The 21,764-nt window shown below is 44.9% G+C and overlaps 1 protein-coding gene across 1 annotated transcript in view; it reads left to right on the top strand.

The window, feature by feature from the left end:
- Nucleotides 1–21,764, top strand: part of CSMD1 (CUB and Sushi multiple domains 1) — a 1,869,885-nt gene that overhangs the window by 1,229,575 nt on the left and 618,546 nt on the right. The window contains 1 exon segment of the mRNA XM_055335505.1: nucleotides 6,980–7,057. Within this exon segment, the coding sequence (XP_055191480.1) occupies nucleotides 6,980–7,057 (78 nt within the window).

Here is a 21,764-nt window from a genome sequence, read left to right as displayed (position 1 = left end):
CTCAGAGCAGTCATAAAACCAGAATAAAAATGTATCACAGATTTATTTACTTATATTCTGTGAATATCATATGCGTGTCTTTACTGCTAACCTCCCTGTTAACTTATGTATGCAATGCACACATATGGGGTTTGAAATAAATACATAAAAAGTGAAAACAGTTATCATCTTTAGCTCTTTTTTTTTAAGTCACTTTGTTTTCTTTCTGATAATCCTTAGGTTTTCCCAAATTTCCTGCAATGTCCACACACCACTCAGTCATCAATGAAGACATCCTGTAGGAAGGGAAAAGGGAGTCAATATTGTGTGTGTGACTCAGTGCGTATCTTTTGTTTCGATACGATCGATATTAACAGACGTTGAAGTTTAAGCTACTAACACACAAGTATATTAAAATATTTTTTTCAGTAATTACTGAAAAAAATCCCATTCTAATTCAAAAGTGGGATAAGAAGACCTGCCTACTAATCATCAAATATTTAGGTATTCCATTTAATGATGTAATAACAAACTGCTAATAAGAAGGAAACTTTGAAATGTCAAGTGCGGTAAAGTCAGCGCTATAACTGATGAAGGAGGCAGCGCTGTCTTGTGGGAGGCGAGGAGGCTCGAGATTCAGATTTCAGCTCCAGTCGGGCCATGTGACCGGGGACCAATTACTTGGCCTCCTTGTAACTTGATCTTTTGCTGGGAAGGATTGTAATCACAGCGTACGTCTTACGGCCTTGCCGTGGGTGCATGTACAGCCCTTTGTATGGTGTCAAATGTGTAGTAATTTTAAAAATTATTACTGTTATAATAATGTAAGAGGGATGATGTGTTAGTCCGTGACCTCAACACCTCCATTGGATATGTGGCCGCATCTAGGGCCCAATACTACGTTCATTCATTAGGGTGAGTGTCCACTGACTGCAGGTATGAGTCAGACCCAATGGGCCAAGGACTAAGTGACACTGTCCTTTCATTGTAGCTGAATGACGTTGGCAGAAACATTCAGGGTCATGTCTGACATGTGTGTTATAACACACTTCTCAAATTATGTGCTGTACATTATTGGGGACAATGATGGTTCTATTGGTTTGAGTAGTCAGCAGGATACAACCTTTGGAAGATGAGAGTCATGGCTCATCTCAGTACCCTAAAAGCTCCTAATCTGGAGGGAAAGGGCCAAGTGAACCCACATTGCATTGTTACACACACACACACACACACACAAAGTGGAAATGTGTAGTAATTTAAAAAATTATTACTGTTATAATAACGTAAGAGGGATGATGTTTTAGTCCGTGACCTCAACCCTTCCGTTGGGTATGTGGCTGAATCAAGTGCAGGGAAAGTGTCAGTACAGGACGATAAGCCAGGAAGCCTGGGAACAAGGAGTGAGTTGGGGAGGCAGCCCGGAGGGGGTGGCACCCGGGGTGGGGTGAGCACCCTGTGCAAGAAGAGCTAACGCTATGACCCCTATTGGGGGGTGGTCTGCGAGCAGAGGACTGGCCACAAGGTGTAGGGACAGGGGAGGCACAGCTTACCTTGTTTGGGGCTGTTTTCAGATTCCAGAGAGGATGGGGGTGTGCCCAGCGGTCCCCCCTTCCTGGCGCCTGGCCTCCTGGTCGCCGTACCTGGGGTAGCTGAGCTGGACGCAGAGGCTCCTCCTACTGGTGCACCTGCCAGGACGCTGACCCCAGCCTACAACGTGACACCTGCTTCCTTCCTGTCCCTTCACCTCCTGACCCAGACATTTTGGCCTGTCGCCGGATCATAGGAGGAGTGAGTACAGGGCAACAGGTTGTCTTGAGAGAAAGAGCACACCCGCATCGCCTCCTATTGCTAGGACTATTCTACTGGAGTATTAGTTATTGCTGTGACCCCCTCTGTGCCCAACTGATAAACGACACTTTACCAGCGGCGTGCGGCGTGCGTGTGTAAGGTGAATCGCAGATTAGATGGGGTGTTGTGCTCTCCATCGTTCCAGGCCTCCCCTGGGTCTTGGAGCTATTCCTGGGGGGGGGGGGGGCTACTGGGTCTATATAATGGTTCCCTGGAGGGCTCCTCTCTCCCTGCTCCGCGGGAAAGACAGCGGGGGACAGTGGCCGCTGCAGGGCAGGGAGTGCGGCCCGGGGGGCCGGAGGCTCAGTGTCTTCGCGCGCTCTTTTCTTGCTGCTCCTTCCTTTGGTTTGGCTCATAAGGACGGGAAGCAAAGTGAAACAGCGGGATTGTGGGACAATGTGATTGATCAAGCAGCAAAGAAAACAAGATTACGCAAGAGGAGGGGAAATGACCGCACCGTGTTTTCGGGAGCTGAGCTCCACCGGGAGATTTGGTTGTAGAGGGACAGACGACTCCGGGACAAGGGCCATACTTAGAGCACCTGCTCCGGGGGGTCCATCGGGTCCACGTGGACCGTGTGGCAATAATTAACCAACAGTAGGAAATCGAGTCAATACTTAGATATTGACTATATCTATAGTTTGACTATGGAGGCATGTTGCTTTGTAGGTCAAAAAATTTGCGAGCTGTGTTTAAAGTGATTTGAATTTTGAGCACTCGTTATAAACAACAATGAAATCTAATGAAGAAATGGTAAACAGTTCTGGGGGTGCTAGGTGATTAGATCCATTAATGAAGCAATTGAATATTTTGAAAGCATTTCTAAGGAAAAATTAGGGTATAAATGTTCTTTGGGAGAAAATGAGATTTATAACAAAAACACTCAAACTACTGGAATTCCTCAAGATAAATTACTTTCAAAATATTTATTTTTTCTTCAAAAATATTGACAAAACTCCAAGTTTAGTTTTTACCCCAAAAGTAGAATAAAACAGAAAGTGTTCCAAACAACTCGTGAGCCAAAAACAATTTTTCGGAAGAATGGTGTTTCTACCAATTCAAGAACGAATTGATATAAAAAACAAAATTTGAAATAAATCATATTCACTAAGGGGACGATATAAAAAGACAACATAGACACAGAAGACTAGTAGCTTATGGGATGTAATTGCTTATTCATCAAATTTAATAAAAAGCCATCAATTAAAACATTGCAAGGTGAACGGATATTTCTGATAATAAGAAAATTCAGATAGTTTCATTTGTATATATGTTATATACTGAAGTGTTTCACACACTCACATATATTATATATACATTTATATTCAATTAATAAAATTAACAAAATTATGACAATCCCCTGAGTCATAATATGTGCAATATATGTGCAATAAACAATGTTTATATATTTTTTTTTAGTTCTTCAGATGTGTCGGTCGTTGGTGTGTATGCAGGAAACAATTCCTTCGGTGGCTTGTGAGATTTCTCACTGGTTTCTGGTCCTGTATTTAGTAAATTAATTTTGTGTGAGACAATTTGGCATTGCTTCTCCTTGCGTGGGGTGACATGAGCTCTCCATTAGAGGCAAAGTGTTGTTTTAGACTTGGGTCCCGGAAGCTCTGCGGATCAGTCGTAGAAGATGTCACTTGGCTTCCAACAGAGGTGTGGGGAGCATGAGGGCCTCCGCGTCGTCCCCCTGCCAGGGAAGGGGGTGGGGACCTGGGAGGCGTCCAGGACCCAGCGTGATTAGGAGCCAGTCACCGACACATGGCGAAGGAGGTCCCCTTGGAAAGGACAGAGACAGCAGTTGCATTAGGTAGGGACAGTGATGTGCATCCCTCATCCCATGGTCTCCTTAAACACGGTCATGAGAAACCACCGTCGCTTCAGTGTGTGGCGGTTCCTCGAATCTCCGACCCACCTGAAGTGAGGTTCCACCTACCCCGCGAGGCTGCAGTGAACACAAAAAGAAGGCGTGAGCCGAGGAAGCACAGTAGCACGCCCCTGCGGTTGCTGGTTTTCCATCCCTTCTCCCGCGATCCGCAGACCCGACCTGGGCCCTGCACCGCCTCGAGGGCCTCACAGCGGGGCCTGGAGGGCCCTGTCGGGAGCCGCAGGATCTGAATTCCTGACAAACCCTCTAAGGCCAGAGTGGCAGTGAGTCGGGGGCCCTGACACCAGCATTCACGCCGCCGCCTCTTCCCTCCAAAGAACAGACTAATGAAGAGGAGGTAAAAGAAAAGAGAATCGGAGGAGCGCACTGGGGTAGCGATGCCGGAAATACGGAGCTTGAGGCCCAGGTGGGCTCTGGAGGTCCGGAACCTGCTCACCTGGGGTCCCCCCAGGAATCCTCACGGCCCTGAGTCAGAGGACGGGATTTATCATTTGCTCTGGGACCTGCCAACGAGCGGGCTGCACACTTCGTCCCCGGACACCTGGGGTCCTGGGGGCCGTCTGTTGGGGAGCCCCCCGCCCTCTGGCCCCCCTCGCCCTCAGCACCTACGTCTTCCCGGCTGAGAGGCCCTGTCGGTCCAAAGCCCCTTTGCGGAGCGGCCGCCTCCAGCACACCCGCCGGCTGATCGGAAAACACAGACCACAGCCCCTGGCGGGTTTGGCGTCACACAAGCACATCCACCTGCTCGCGAAGCCCGGACCCTACCAGACTCCCAGAGAGGCGCTGCGGGTCCAGGTGCCACCGGCGTCACCTGGAAAGCTCCTCTCTACTTCCCGGCGTCCTCCGAGGGCACGGAGCCCGTCTGTCTTCTCTGTTTCGGGTGACACTGGCTCTAGTTTTAGGCTCCTTGCTCTCTCCCATTGATGTTCTGTCCGTCATTTATTGTTCGTGCATCTCTTCTCTCCTGAGCGACTTCAAGGCAAAGGTCTCCCAGCACGAGGAGGCAGCGGTCGTGATGGGTGACGCTCGGGAAGGCGTCACCCGATCAAGTCCAAACATCCCTTGGGAGGGTGCGACAGGCGAGGTCCCTGCAGCCAACGGTGCTGCGGTGACAGCAGGTGTGGACCTGGTTTCCCACCCGCAGAGACGGGGAGGCCCGAGGGCCGAGGAGGAGGGGCAGGGAGGAGAGGCACTCCTCAGGGGTCTCCGCGGGCGGCTGGACCATCGGGGCAGGATGCTCGGCCGGGTCGGCCGGGTCGACACCCTTGGAAGGAGGAGGAAGGAGCAGTCCGGGGACTCCTGGCGGCCCTAAGCGGCTGTGGGATGTGCCGGGCACCCGGAGCTGAATCGCCCCTGGGGACTGGCCTGCCCTCGCCTACGTGGGTCAGTGGGGCACCAGCCCCTGGCTGCCCACTCTAGGCCTCCCACCCCGGCCGCCACCCATGGGTGTCACCGTGGCCAGTAGGGCAGACTGCCCCCGAGGGTCTCGCGGTCCTGGAGGCACTGGCTGCACCTGCGGCTGGAGCCCGATGGCGCTGGGTCCCCCCCACCATGGGCGTCACAGGGCAGGCTGCCCCCGAGGGTCCCGCGGTCCCGGCGATGCTGGCTGCACCTGCAGCCCCTGCGGCTGGAGCCGGACGGCGCTGGGTCCCCCCCCCCCAGGGCACCCTGCCCTGGATGTCAGCTCGCCCACTGTGTTAAGGTGCTCCCCAGACTCCCGAGCAGCCATATAGGACTTCTTATAAGAAAGTGGCTCCTACCATCCTGGACTGAGAAGTCCCAAGATCTGCAGAGTGGCTGATGGCGTGGCTCCAGGCCAGAGGCTGGTGGGATCAACACCCGGGAACCCCGAGGGCCGATGGCCTGGTTCCAGACCAGAGGCTGGCAAGATCCAGACCCAGGTGGAACCGATGCTTTGGTTTGAATCTTAAGGCAGGAAAAACAAAACAAAACAAAAACAGTCAAAAACTAATATCCCAATATGAAGGCAGTCAGGCAGAAATAATTCTTTTCTACTCAAGAGAATGTCTGCAATTTATTTTTTTTTCTATGTAGGCCTTCTGCTGATTAGGTATGGCCCACCCATTTTAGGGAGAGCAGTTGGCTTTGCTTCATGGATGTAAATGGTAATTTCGTTCAAAAAACACCCTCACAGAGACACCCAGTCTACTGCTTGACAAATATTTGGACACTCGGTAACCCACTGAAGTTGACACAAAAAAATTAACCGCCTCACCCACTTTCCACGTAAGTTAGTAGACTCTCGAGTTCAGGAACTTATCCAGAACACAGAGCTACTGAGTTGTTAGTGAAGAATCAAACTCACTTCTGCACGCTTTCAGCTACTCTAGGTCCAGTCTCATTATAACTGTTTAAATATTAAATGCATTTAATATAAATACTATTAAAACACAATTTTAATTTAAATAACAGTAACACAGTTTTAATATTTAAAACATAAATGTTTAAATTAAAACATTATTTTCTATTTTATTCCCATGAATGCTTCCCTTTTTTATTTTTTTTCCAGAAATGGCCAGAAAAGTGGAACTTCTTAAAATGTGTGATGCAGAATGTAGAAGAAGTATGGAATTCAAATTTAAGCCTGAGAACTATGACTTTAGAAACCAATCTCATATATATGTGTGTGTGTGTGTGTACATTTTATATATAAGGTCGTCTATGGGTAATAAGCGTCTGAAAGGATCGGTGTACTTTTACTTAACATTTTATGTGATATTTTATCCTGGCCACAGAACATGCTTCCCCACGTTAGCTCCTCATCAATGCATATTTTCTAAACTTTGCATGATTTAATAGCTACATCAATAAATAAAGGAACAACTTTCATTTTTATCTAGAACTTTATCAGGAATGTAATAACTTTAGAAGGCTCTACCGTCAGTCCACCTCCGGTGAGACGACCATCCCCAAGCCCTTGGTAAAATCACCATGAGTTCTAGATTTGCCACTGCTAGTGGCGAATAGGTTCGGATGGAGAAGCTCAATGGTGTCACGTATTATTTCTCACTCTGACACTGCTGGTGCAAGATATGATCTTGCTGTTTGATGGCCTTGCATTACTTATTCACGAGCTCTTCTACTTCATCCACTTTGCGTCATTAACGTCTTAGAATGTGCCCCACTTTCTACGGGGTCGGTAGGCAAGCGGCCCTGGCTGGAAATGCGGAGGAGCAAGCACGATTTTAGTAGCTCTTTGAGTCTTACCGACTAATGGCTTTATTTGGTTTCTTTCAGTGAAAAAGGCCATTGAGCTGAAGTCAAGAGGAGTCAAGATGCTGCCCAGCAAGGACAGTAGTCACAAAAACTCTGTCTGTAAGTCCTTTTTCTTTTTATATAAGGATTGCTATGTCCATTGGGGGACACAGAGGAGAGAACGGATGGGTTCTGGAGACGGAATCCTAGAAACCGTTTTTCTCCCTTCATGTCTCGCTACTTTTCTACTTCCAAAAGTATTTTCTGGAAGAAGGGATGTGCCTTGGCTTCACATTGTTGGAGAAGAATGTCATGAAGACATTCTCCTAAATGTATCTCAAATCCATCCTCCCCCTCGCCCTCCTTGGTCACCGCGAGCCAGGACCTTCCGATTTCCCTCGTAAATACGTGTTCCACTGCCTGGTGCTTGGATCCCAGTTTCCCTCTCCAGTCCTAGGTACACCGCACACACCCAGGCTGATGTCTGGAATATACAGGTCTGCTCTTATCACTTACCTATGAAGGTGTTCTGAAGAATGGTCTGAGGAGTAACACAGCTTTAGGTCAATGCCTGACTCTTTCCGAAGAGGAAAAAAAATACAATGGCCATGCCCGAACGGGTTCCATTTGGAACACGTTGCCCGTGGTAGGCACTCAGTCGCCAGCCGTACGCATCTCCTGCCACCTGCTTCTCCCGTGTCTGCCCCTGCGAGCCTCTCGTTATTACTCAGCTGAAGGGGTCGCCTCGCTGTGTCTTGGAGGATGTCACTGCGCCTCTCTGGCGGAAGTGCCCTCTCTCCTTTCGCTGAACGCAGAAACCCAAGTGATGCTTAAAGCCTTCCCCTTTGGGGTCTTTCCTGACCCTCCAGGGCACAGTTAGCTGCTCCATGGTTTGTTGCCCTGCCGCTGCACTCTTACCTCTGTTACAGCATTTATTTTGTCACAGTTTCACTGTGGGTTTCCCTGCAGACCAGCAGGCTCCCTAGCGGTACCTAGCTGGGGTTCTTTCCAGTGCCGTCCCATGTGCCATGCTCTTTTTAAGACTTTCAAGCTGTTGGGTTGCCTTTTCTATTCATGACTGGGGACCTGTTTTACATGCTACCCTCTTGATGTTCCATATCAAGTGTTTGGGATCTACACATTTTACCTCTTTTCCCACGGCCTAGCATTTAGTAGAAGTGGAAGGCTCGAGATGGATCTCTGGAGCTCCCTCAGCTCAACCAACTCTATTTTTTATCTGCATTGATATATTGGGCTTCTGCATGAAGTTTTATCCATGACAAGTATTTTATAAAAGCAAATAAATACCACATTGTTTTTTTGTTTTGTTTTGTTTTTTCATTCAGAGGCAGAGGGAGAGAGAGGCAGGGAGAGAGGCAGAGACACAGGCAGAGGGAGAAGCAGGCTCCATGCAGGGAGCCTGATGTGGGACTTGATCCCGGGTCTCCAGGATCACACCCCAGCCTGCAGGCAGCACCAAACCGCTGCACCACCAGGGCTGCCCTAAAAGCAAATAAATAAACAACAATATGCATCCTTTAAAAATCCATTTTGAAAAAATAATAATAATAAATAATAAAAAAATAAAATAAAAATCCACTTTGTAGATTGACCTACTTCTGCTTTCTCAATATCCCTATTCTACGGCGTCCTACTCATCACTTATGTAAATGTAACAATTATCCATTGACTATTTGATGGCCCCATTCCATACAGCTGAAGAGGATAGAGAGGTAGATGCAGACCGCTACCAAGTGCCTATGCAACAACGGTCGATTGGCCGTGTGATGACGCTATTCCCTGGCACTTGATAAAGACAGAGAAGTAAACACAGCCCCCTAGGATGTAGGCATCAGGTACAGGGGGTGTCTTAGATCTTTCAGGCTACCATAACAGAGTACCCAAAATGGGATGGTTTAAATTTATTTCACATGGTTTCATGGCTGGAAAGTGTGAGATCAAGGGAGAGAGACTCAAGGTTAGTGGGGACTTGCTCCTGGTTCATAGATGGCTGCCATCTCATCGTACCCCCTATATAGTAGAGGAAGAGAGCATCTCTCCTTTCTCTTCTTAGAAGGGCACTGTTCCCATCATGCGGGCTCATGCTCATGATCTACTTACTTCCCAAAGGCCCACCTCCAAACACCATCACACCAGGAGTTAGGATTTCAATAAAACAATTGTGAGAGGATGAAAAGATTCAGTCCATCTGAGGGGTGGATTCTCTAAACTTTAACTACCTCAGGTCCTTAGGCACCACACACACACACACACACACACGAAGCAATCTGTAAATATTTTCTGTATGCCTTCTGTTTGATGATCATGGAGAAGATTGAATGTGAGGATCTATTCACATTCAACTGGACTGAAGGAAAGGATGGAATCCAAACAAAGGCAGAAAACAACTGAGGGGCAGAGGAAAAAAAGGAAAGGTTTTGCCAATAAAGCTTTAATATTTGTTATTGTTAGTTTCCAATTCTGGATGTTCTATAGGGTGGGGCATGTGGCGCTTATAATAATTTCGAAATTATTTCACACCTCACAGAAACGTCCCGCAGTGAGGTAGAGCCGCTTGGCAGGTGAACCCCTCTACCAAATCCATATTAAGCCCAGCGCTGACCCTAACTGCGAGAGCCAACTTGGGCAGAAGCTTTCTTTTTAAGCAAAGGTCTCTTTGTAAGCTTTCTTTGTAAGCAGTCCTTATCTGCACATGAACTGACAGATGCATGCTTACTGATTTGATGTGAGAAAACCTTCTGTCCTTCTCCCCAGTGATACTCAGCTTTTGGTTTTGGTCAGACATGAGCCTAAAAACAAAGAGGTTGAAGAAGCTGAAGGCCTTGTAAGGTCAGCAATGGAATAAGTGATAAAATGTTATTTCCATGGACGGTGTAGCTGAGATTCTAAGTGGCACGTATCCTAGGGAAATGGAGGTGGGTTTTGAGGCTAGAGAAACAGGATTCGGTAGCTGTAAATGCATGGACGGTCGCCAAGTCCAGGTTTCATAATTTATGACATTAAGGCAATAATGACTTTTGTCAAGTAGATAAAGCGAGGTGTTTGCAGATTGTCCATTCCAGGATGTGGCGTATGATGGGCATTCAGCAGACCAAGCCCATCAAGGACTTCACATCTAGACATGGGAAGAGAAGAATGTAAGTAGAAGGTCAGCCAGTAATTTTAATTTAGCACGGGGTCTTACTTCACAGAGGAGGAGGTAAGATCCAGACCACGGGACTTATTTCTGCAGTCTTAGAATAATAGTTTGGCCAATCGTCAGAGGTGAGCCTAGAACACAGAAAACTCTAGCATTCCTGCTTTATCCCAAGAGCTGGGTTTTCACGTAGATCACAGTCCCTGACATTCTCAAAATCAAATCCAAGCATACAAGTATAAGTATCCCTTGTACAACTTGCACAGTTATCCTGACCTTGGTTCTTCCATTTGAAAGTTTGGATAAATGACTAACAAAATATCCCTTAAATATGTTCAGCGCAGGGTTGACAGCTGTTGCTAGCTGTCGTCCCACCTCACCCTCCGGTGACCTGTGTGTTAGTGTTTTCCACTCTATTTTGACATGTTTTGATGTTGTTCATGTGTCTCTCTTCCTCATGAGACCTCGCATGAAGGAGGGAATGTGATAGTCATGACCAGGCGATTATCTTTTTCCTCCAGAACCTTAGACGGTGTCTGCTGTGCTGTGCTCCCACAGTGCCCTCCTAACAGAAGCCGAACATGCTCAGACACAATGGTAGTGCTCCCCTCATGGATCGAGATCGTGTGCCGCCCATCGCTAGGTGCATGTGGCGGGTGGGGGAAACAAGAATGTGAAGCCTCCTGTTGCCTCCTGCACAGTCCCCTCAACCTGGCTGTCCTCCCATGTGCAGAGGCCAAAGGTCACAACTCTTCCCAGGCAGATTGACCTACATGACTCTTCCTCCTCAGTTGAGCGCTGATTGTTTACCTGTGTTGCTTCCAGCCGAAGGGCTGATAATCGCCCAGCTCTTGGTGACGGGGTCCTGGGTTACCGACCAGGCCCGGTGACATCCCTGGATTTACTCTGATGTAGGTAGCCCCTTGGTAAATAGTCCTGCATTGTAGTACTCCCCCTCCAGGGTGGCTCTGGTTCATGTTGGGACCCTGTGAAGAGGATAGAAACCGCACGAGGTTCTGGTCAACCACAGAGGCCAAACCACCCAAAGACTCGGGTGTTTGGAAAGAAAGAAACAAACAAAAACACAAGACGAGGCAAGGAATCATGCATTCTGGCAATACTGATCCAAGCGTAGGCAAGCACCAGGAAGAGAGACAGAGGCTCTGGCTATAGAAATGGAAGGATGGGACAGGCTTCCTCAAGGAACTCGCAGTTTAATGATGGAAGGATGATACCATTTTAGTCGCACTGAAAGGATGTCAAATGTGCCATGTTTTATAGCAAGAGAGAGTAAGGATCTTGTAACTTGTACATGAAGGAGGTTTATACGAATCTGCAGTACCTGGTATGTAGATTAAAAACAGATAATCCATTGTTTCATTTGTAACATAAATAGTTCCCATATCTGGACACACAACAGTCTGGATTCCAGACTCTTAGCATATCTCCGTCTGGGCCAGCGTGTATTTCCTTCCGGCGCCTGCCTTGATTATCCATTCGGTCCAAGATGAGCTCCATGAGAGCAGAGTTCTCCTCCAGACACCCCTTCTCAGCTGCACCTGCATAGGATTGTGGGTTGCACGTCCTCATCCTGGACGGCCCAAGCTAAGAAGCACTTAGCACATACTTGCTGAGTAATTAAAGGAAGGGAGGGAAAACATAGGAAAGGCTTACTTTCCCTACTGTGGAGCAAAAGGTTTACACACTCTCTTCTACTCTTCTCTTTTATTTTATTTTATTTTTTATTTTATTTTTTATTTTTGTCTTCTACTCTTCTCGATGGAATTGATGAATCTTCTGTGAATTTTGCTCTGGAATCACGATGTTGGCCACTTTATTCACCCAGCCCTGATTCCTGTTACCAATTAACCCTGAGTAATTCACATTAATCCTTAACATGTGTAAACTTAGTCACATAGGGTGGGTGATGACGGCCCAGGCTGTGCAGCTATCTCAGCCTACCTATAATGAGGACAATTAATTTCCTATGGTGACTCTGAATAAAATGACGTAGAAGGTTTTTGGTTTTGTTGTTGTTGTTTACCAGGCTCACTCATTATAGATTGATACTGTTTTCAGAAAGTCTCCAAGATAGTGAAGGAATTAATGCTGCCTATTGCTCTACAGTTCTAATTATTTTAAGCTTTGAAAAGATTGCAACATAAATGGGCAGCATCAGGCAACAGCAGTGCATCTGACATCAGCTCAGTGAGCAGCCCTCCCCGATCCTCCCTGGTCTCCCTGAGTGATGCCGGGCTCGCCTTTATTCTGAGCTTGGATCCTCTCAATCCCAAGGGATTATTAAACTGCCATTGCCTATTGTTAAATGACAGCAAACAGTAGACATAGTTTCTTCTCCCCCTTCTTTTTCTTGACGTTCTCCTCGCCTGAATGCTGTTTGAACAACCCCAAGTGCGAGAACCAGGAGGCTAGATAATCCGTTGGTGCCCTTCTAACTCCAGCCTATAAAACTCTGTAGGGAGGATGATCAAGGAGAACCTCGGTTGTTATTTTGCAGCTAGAGATTGCTTTCCCCATGTAAAGTGAAAGACAAATGACTTTACAAATTCAATATCGATGTGTTGTAAGTCGCTCGGATGAATTGATGGCACATGCTGTGTATTGACCTCTGCAGTCACAACAGCTACCCCCCAGGATGGTAGAGCCTTTGATGCGGAATCATTATTTAATGTAAAGGAGAATAAAACATTGTGGAAAAATGGAACAATATCATGCATTGTCTTATAAACCCTTGGGTAAAAATAACACTAGAACATTATAAAATAAATGACCCAAGAATTCTTCTACATTTGACTATAAAACATTTTTTTTCAATGTCTTTGTTTCTACAGACAATCAATTTTTTTTCTACCTTGAGAAAAAAATACCTGGAGCAAAATAGCCCAAGTTGCCAAATAGACAGTCCTGTTAATGAAAAGCATTTGACCAACTATTGTCTTCTGTGATGACACTAAGTAGCTGCATCCTTCTCTGGCTTCTCTTTTGTCTCATAAATACTTATTTGGAAGGGCAAACGTTAAGACTTTTGTAGCTCTGTTTTTAGAATGACGCTGCAAAATGATGTCCTAACTACTTTATACAGCAAAAGATGCCACCACAACCATATAACGTCTGAGTTACCTTGTTAACACGCTGTGACTGCTTACTCCACTTTCTAAAGTACACCCTTATCAACGATTTTCCATTTATATGCCTGGGGTCATAGTGCATTTATCCATTTATCAGTTTAACTGCTACTTTCACAGACTTCTTTTGTCTTAAGTTTGGAAAAATTTAGGAACACATGGGATATGCTAGTGTGTGACATTCTCTTTTTGCATATATTCCAATGAGCTCAAAAAACAAGGATTGATCTTATGTCTTGCATAGCTTCTTGCCTTCTTCTCAGACTTTAAGGTTAGAAAGGTTATCACAAAGTCCCAAGAAGAGACTCTCATATCAGCCCTTCTTCTGTAAAGAGTGACTAGTGGAAGCTAAGGGGGAAAAAAAATCAAGCAATAATTCTCATTAGTGAGGTTGAAACAAAAGATAAAGACAAGGCAAGCCATCCCAATAACTGCCATCACTGGGAAGCAGTTGCTATATGATCCACTTCTAGAAGGGAATGAGACGTGCTCGCTTTATTATCCTGGACTCCTCTCTGGATTCCACACTCTGACATCCACCTGCCCACCCAAACTTTTCATGCCCACATGTAGCAGGCATCTCCCCCTCTTACCAGATCACCCAGGCCCTGGAGCCTGCAGCCAACCCTCCCTCCTGCCGCCAGCAAGCCTGCTCTCTCCCCACACACCTCATGGCCAACCACTTCTCTTGACCTCCCAACCGCCATCGTCCCCGGCGAGCAGTGCTGCATGTACCTCATCGGGCTGCCCCGCTTGCCGCTTCCCTGTGGCGACCTCCACTCCACCCCCAGAGTCACCCAGGAGAAAGAGCAACCACTTCCAGTCTTTCTGCTCTAAACCTTCCCCAGGTTTCCATCACAGCCCCGGAAAATCCAGGCTCCCTAGGAAGGCCCACAGGACCTCCTTACCTCTGCTCTATCCCTTCTCCCTCTTGCCCAAATCCGCGAGTTGGGAAGAGTTTCCTAAAGACCTCAGACACTCTTCCACCCCTCTGTGCTCCTCTGTCTGTTTTCTCAGATGTCCTCAAAGGGGTCTCATCCCTCTCTTCAGGTTATTTCTCCAAATTTACCTTCTTTGAAAGACTTTCACTGGCCATGCTCACGTCCACACACCTTGGCCACTCAACACTTTATCCCCCTCTGAGTTCCTTGCTTTGAGTTTCTTTGCACCACGTAGAACATGTCGTATCCATCCCGTGTGTATACCTATGGTGTGTGAGCATATTTAGTGTGTACACTTATATGGATACGTGTGTGTGTTCTTATTTATTTTCTGTCCCTCCACTCCCCTTCCTACGGTACAAACTCCTTAGGACAGAGCTTTGTTCTGCTTTCCTCCCTCATACCTACCAAGTCCCTGACAGAGCCAAGGGCACACAACAGTAGCTCAAAATATTTGTCTAGGAACAATCGAGTTTCCTTCTTACGTGGTAGCCCAGAGCAGTGTGACAAAGCAATGCTCACACTTTTCTTCAATCACATCTTTGCATTTCCCATCTTATTCACGCATTCGTTCATCACACTTTGAAGAAAGACCGGTAGCTTAGAGCTGTTCAGAATATGTTCCTCCCCTAGAGGAAATTGTAGCCTCCTGGTACTTCTGGTTATGTGAATATTTACCAGACAGAGATCGTTGTAATAAACATAGCAACATCTGCTGAGCTTTGAGTAAGACAGAAATCTATTATCTTTCCAAATAGGAGATCGACCCATAAAAAGTAAGAATTTATATAGAATGGAAAAAAGAAAGAATCTACAGGAAGACACGATGTAGAACAATATTAAGTTAGGCACATGCTGTGCCAGCCAAGTCACCAGCTCTTCTAAATTTGACCTCTTTACTGGCCCGGTCACTTGCATGTCTCCTCCACAGACACTGCCTTGGCATTGATCAAAAGAAGACTATGCTTACCATAAAAATAATATGCATTATATGAAAAAGACACAAAATAATTGAACAACACATTAATTCGAATAAAATTCTGTAGTCTTAGAACATGATACCCACTTCATATGAGAAAACATTAAAACTGTAAGGGATTTTTTTTTTTAGAAACATAATTTTCTGTTATGAGTTGCTGAGAGTTGGTAGGGAGATCTGGTGGTGGGTCTAGAGGTCTAGGTGCCGTGCTCTGGGAGGTCAGCACCCCGTGGCCCACTGCTTCCCTCCTCCCCCTGCGGCGTGAGTCCGCCTGTCACTGAGCTACTGAGCGGGACATGCTGGCCTTCAGAGGGGTCGCTGGAAGAATGAGGGGCAGGCCGGACAGCTGTTCTCCAGCGTGCTCGCGCGGGGGCAGAGCGGGAGGTGGGCTGCGGAGGGAGGGGTGAGCTGATGAATAACGCTGAGTGGCCCGCTTAATACGACCTCCAAGACAAGGCTACCTGGGGAACAGAAGCATCACTCATCCCTTAATCCTACCAGCTGCACATGATGCTGTGTGCTTCCCACCCCTGAGACTTCATCCTGGAAATAATTTTCATTGGTCGTGATTTCCCAGGTACCTGCATATGCTGTGGTTCTGTTAACCCCCACGGGAATCATCTTCAAAAATTAACACACTATTTGCTTCACCCATTCCTCCCCAAAAAACATGTTTCGTTTCATAATAATATTGTTATAGTCACTATGCTTGTTAAATTGCCAGCAGTGCCACTCATCATCGGGTTTTTTTAGGGGACCTTCTTGCTATATTATTAATGGGTGATTTATTTGAATGGTAGTAGACTACAGTGATTTGTAACAGTGCTTCAGAAAAAGCCATGCCTGCTATTCTCTGTGCTGGATTTCTGGCACTGAGTGCTCTAGATCTTGCTTCGAAGCAGATTTTGACAGTAGGAAAAATAATAGCCCCATTAACCTCTAACAGTTGTATAAAGGTTTAATAAAACACAAGGGATAATTGCCCCAATCTACTATGTTCTATCATAAAATGCAATAATACGGAGTTTTGCAATTGTTAAAGACCCTTGTTTTCTTAACAAAGATCCATCCCCATATAGCATGAATATACTAGATTGCATAAATTGCTTCATAAATCAGGTAAGTAAATTATGCTTGCAGTTTCTAAATAGGCCTTTGTCACTGCAGGAGCTAAAATATCTTTTAAAATGCAATGGAAAGTCTTGCTGCAAAGTGAAGTGCTGTCTGGATGCATGGGGAAGAGTAGCACCACTGGTAACTAGAAGCAGAAGTAGGTGGTTCATCAATTATTTAACATGCCATTTACATATATAATCTCTTAAGTAACCAGGAAAAAAAAGGATCTATTAAAATATGTAAAACAAGATATAGCTTGATTGGATTATAGACGGTTAAATTGTACTGTAACCCTAGTAGGAAGTCAAATGCTTTTTAAATAGTTTCAGCGTACAATTATGGAGCATGATTGATCAACTAAAGGGAAAAACTCGCTTTGCAGGAGGATAGAGAATATATTATTTTATTTCAAAGGGTGAGCGGGAAACAGCCTACAGATTATGGCAGATCTGAAAGAGCAGGGTTAGGTTTGGCATTTCCATCAGCTACTTTTTTAGAAGCCCAACATGTCACATGAGCTTTCATCAAATTTTATAAAATAACTTAATCTACCCAAATAACTGGATTTAAAAAAAAACACCACCACCAAACCTCTGAAGCTCTGGAGGATTATGGGATTATTGGTGTTTGGGTGTGAGTAGAGTTAAAAAAAATTGCAGTAGCATTAGAAGGAATCACCACATTGTTATAATTACGTCACCTTATAAGATCAAATGTTTGCTAATGAGTAGCTTCAGTCAGAGACTCCAAAGATTAAACTAATTAATCATGGTATCTCCTTTGTGAATTCAGGGAAAGCCTGCCATTTTATACCCAAGGAAACTGAGTCTGAGTTAAATTATTTAGCCTCGCAGTAAAGACAAAGACACTGGAGCTAAAACTCAAGTACTCAGAGCATCAAGGGGTTTCAGAGAGAAGGTACCCACTCCTTAAGCCTTGTCATTTTATTCAAATAATATTATAAAGGTGCAGGAGTGAAAACTGAAAATAGTTTCAGATTAAGTCTTTTGATTTGAGTGCTTATAAAATTACAAGGTCATTACATTATAATTGATTTCCAGTTTTCTGGAAGAAATCGGTTTGCTCCGACTTGATGACTCTGCCTCACTGAAGGAGAAATTTAGATAAATGAACTGATGTTGACCAAATGGTGTTTAGGCCGATAATCTACGTTGATTTTTAGGACAGGATTAGTGTGCTCGGTAACATGGGCAAGGTAAGAAGAGGCATAGGGACCGCGTGTGTCTAGATTAAGGGAGAAACACCCACCTCCCGCCAGGTGTTCAGTGAAAGCCTGTGGAGGAGACACTGGTGGGGCTGGTGAACTCATGTTCTACCTGCACCACAGGTGACCCTCCGAAGACTGGAACACTTGACATGTGCCCCACACGGTGTCTTTCTAACATTTTACTTGTTGCCAATCTCTCTTCTTAACTGTTTGTCTGGAAATGATCATGGACTCTCAGGAACTTGGAGTAAAGTCTATAAGGAGGTCTCAGACCTTCACCGTTGTCCTGAGGGCTCACACCTTCCCTATCTGTGGCATTATATCGCAGCGGGTAAATTGACTTTAGATCAATCCATAGAGCTTACTCCATTTCATCAATTTTGTGTGCACCGGTGTGTGTGTGTGTGTGTGTGTGTGCGTGTGTGTGTGCAGCTCGGCGTCACCGTGTCACGAGTGTGGGTTCCTGTAAGCACCACCACGCTCAGCACAGAGCCGCTCCCCACCCCCCCACAAGGCCCCCTGGTGCCACCCCCTGACCACGACTCCTCTATCCTCCATCTCTCCGTTTGCTGCTTCAAGAATATCATATAAGTGGACCATCCAACCACTCAGTGAGCGGCCTTTCCTCAGCACAGCTCGCTTGCCGTCCATCCAAGTGGTTGTGCGTTAAGGCTGTTCCTTCTCCCTGCTGTGCAGTGTTCCACGGCTGAACTACCAGTTAGTCCAACCTCGGTCCTGTTGAAAGGTCCTGGGTTTGTTTCCAGGTTGGGGCTATTAAAAATGAAACTGCTATGACATCATATGATGAATGGCTTCTGCGGGAACACGGGTTTTTCTGCCTCCTGGATAAACGCCAAGAGGTCTAATTGATGGGTCACGTGATATTCGCATGTCCAGTTTTTTAAGAATCTGTCAGACCTATTTCCGGAGTATCCGTATCATTTTTCACCCTCACAAGCAATGCTTGTGTGATCCGGTTTCCCAGCATCCTCACCAGCACTTGATGTTGTGACTTAAAAAAATATATATATATCCATTCTGATAAGTAGGTAGTGATATCTCGTTATGGTCTCAATTTGCATTTCTTTAATGGCTAATGAGGTTGAACATCGTTCCATGTGCTCATTTGCCATCTGTACATCTCCAGCGAAATGCTTGTTCACATATTTTGCCCACTTTCTATTTGGATTGTTTTTATTTGTTTGTTTTTCCTGTTGAGTTTTGAGGGTTTGTTATATATTCTAGATCCTCATTCTTTGTTAAAATTGCAGTTTGCAAATATTTTATCCCCATCTGGAAACCATCTTTTCATTCTTTTCAAAGGCTCTTTCCCATAATCTCTCTCTCCCTCTCGCTTTCTCTTTTTAGCTGATAGATTTCTATCAATCATTCAATCAATAAGTAGATGCTAGTTTCTACAATCACACATGGCACAGACAGGAAGAGCTGGCTGGTGGCTGCCCTAAATAGGGAAGGTGTGAGGCCCCATCCCAGAACCCCATGACCTGCTTGGATCCTGCAGGCTGTTTTGCGAGACCAGATCCCACAGTTTGAATGGCCTATACACAGAAGGCAAAGAAACTGATAAAATGTTCTCATTCATAATCCCACAACTCGTTAGATATTTTATAGGGATTCAAATGAGCTATAATAATAATAAAATGAGGGGATTTAGATTATGGAAATAAACCTTAATTCAAATAATAAAGAGTAAAATAGATATATTTTGCAAATTCTTATTGATTTGTTTTCCAAAATTCCGTATCTTTTATTTCTAGTTTCACCATGTATTCCTAAGTTTGAAATGGATAATTGTTTCCCTTCCTTGTTCTCTTGGCTGCAAGTTGGAATGGCCTTAACATAAATCATCAAAGAAATATAACATGAAAAAATGTGATGATATTTTAACTTCAAATGTGTTCACCATTTTTTAATGAATGTGTCCAAATTAAATATCACATTAATCAGATTAAATCAGAAAATTTAATCATAGCAAATGATTATATTTATCTGGTATCAGACTTATTTGATCATATTCCTTGAGTTCAATGCATTTGCATTATTTTTATAAAGATGCAGCAAATGGAGAGATGTGCTAAGTGGAAGTTTATGCCAGAGGAGAAAATAAGTTGTGTTTTAAGATATGTATGTGAAAATACATGACAAATCAAGGAGAGAAGAAGCTAAGATTAACGAATTGGGTAATTAGAAAAGTGCAGACAGAAAGCTGCATATTTTGCAAGCACTGTAGTCTGCAATTATTATTAGAATATTTGCAGGGATTTCAATTTTCTTATTTAAATAACCTATTTTATAGTTTGATCTGTCAATCTCAAAGGCATACAAAATAGTATAAACCATGTGATTTCCAAACAAGATACTTCCACTATGTAAAATTCAAGTTTGGCAATTAACACGTAAGAAAGTTTTCAGGCACTCCCTCCGCCAGGAAAATCATTGCAGCTTTTTTGTGCAAATGCATGCATAATAAGGATTTCACAAATCTCTAGGTTTCTGACATTGGGAACAAGGGAAAAATGATCCCATAGAGTTATGTGTACTCTTCAGAAGGGCTGATTCACCTGTTATCCTGAAAAAGATAGAGAAGAAGTAGGAGAACACCAAATGCATTAGGTAACTGTATCATGTAATGAATACAGCGGTGATTTCTGCAAAATGAAAGAAGGATCCTATTATAAATTGAAGGAGTATTTGCTGACTGATGTATAGTCTGCATCCAATTGGTCAAGTCTGAGTCGGCTAAGAAGAGTGCTCAGCAGTAATCTATCCTGCCCACCAACCAAAGTGCCATTTTACTAAGCTTCACTCACAGTTTTCTAGAATCCATATAAAAATTATTTGCGATGGATTTCGACCCAACTTTAGTTTTCCTTTTTTTAAAAAAAGATTTTATTTATTTATTCATGAGAGACACGGGGCAGGGGGGAGGGCAGAGACACAGGCAGAGGGAGAAGCAGGCTCCATGCAGGGAACCCAATGCGGGGCTCAATCCCAGGACCCCGGGGTCACGCCCTGAGCCAAAGGCAGGCGCTAAACCGCTGAGGAACCCAGGGATCCCCTAGTTTTTCATTATATTCTCTTTATATCACAACAGCTTGCTTAAACTTGCATTAGTTGAGTGAATAACTTCATTTCTGGTTTTCATCCCTTTTAAAAATGAAAGGAACAAACTAAAATCTCTTCTGTGAATATTGTTGTAAAATATATGAACCTTTTCCTCCAGGATTATCATCCTTCAAAATTATATATATATATATATAATATATGTAAATACATGTATATATATGTACATATGTATATATGTATGTATAAGTATATATATATTTAAATCTGGTAGAAAACAAATGGACAATATCTTACTCAGGTTCTCTTCTGTATCTGCGATAAACTCTAATTATCATAATATAAAGCCAGACGGTGTTTCTCATGGTTTGTATATTAATACTCACCCTATTAAAAGGCTTAGGTGCAATATACTTTGTTAAAATGAGGCTAAGTGTACCAGACAATTTGTGCAGTTCCTTTATTTCTTGCGACTCAGCATTCGTTATCAGGCATTAAGTGCTTTTGATGAAGGACACTACTTGCTAATCCTGTGTGAACGGTACTCTAATTTCATAATTTTAATTGAATTGAGCTCTTTGTACTTCCAAGTGTTCAAAGTTGTGTTGCATCCCCGAGATAACTCTTTGCTGGCCGTGTCCCGGAGACCCTCCTGCTTCTGTGGTGCCGTTGCCCCACACCTGGGCAGCACCCGCGTGTGCAAGGCCACCTGTCCTCGCTCCTGCGGGTTCACCTGTTGTGAGTAACCCTTCTGTCCCTGCCCTCTCTGTCCCCAAGCTTCCCTATCTCTTCCTCGAGTGAGTTCTAAATCATCCTTTAAAGCTGAAGTGAGCGAGCCTTCCCTGCCTTCCTGGACACACCCCAAGACGCCTGGAGGTCACGGAAGGCTCAGAGTCCACACGTTCCCCGCAGAGGGAGCGGGGACCCGGCCCCCAGACCCCGGGTCGGCTGAGGCTCTGCAACCTGGTCCCTTCTCCTCCTCCGGCTCACAACTACACCATCCAGTCCTCAGACAGCCTTCCCCTGAACCCCCGAGTTAAGTTATCCCCCCTCATAGTTCTAAGAAAAATGATATTGCCCATGACCGGGTCTTACCACTTACGCAACATCTGTCAATAATGGGGAACGTTTACTTACCGATTTCTGTTGTATTTTTCTTTCTCCTAAAATATAAGC

This window comes from Nyctereutes procyonoides, unplaced genomic scaffold (assembly GCF_905146905.1).
Source record: "Nyctereutes procyonoides isolate TBG_1078 unplaced genomic scaffold, NYPRO_anot_genome, whole genome shotgun sequence".
NCBI lineage: Eukaryota > Metazoa > Chordata > Mammalia > Carnivora > Canidae > Nyctereutes > Nyctereutes procyonoides.
This window is presented reverse-complemented; position numbering and strand designations above follow the sequence as displayed.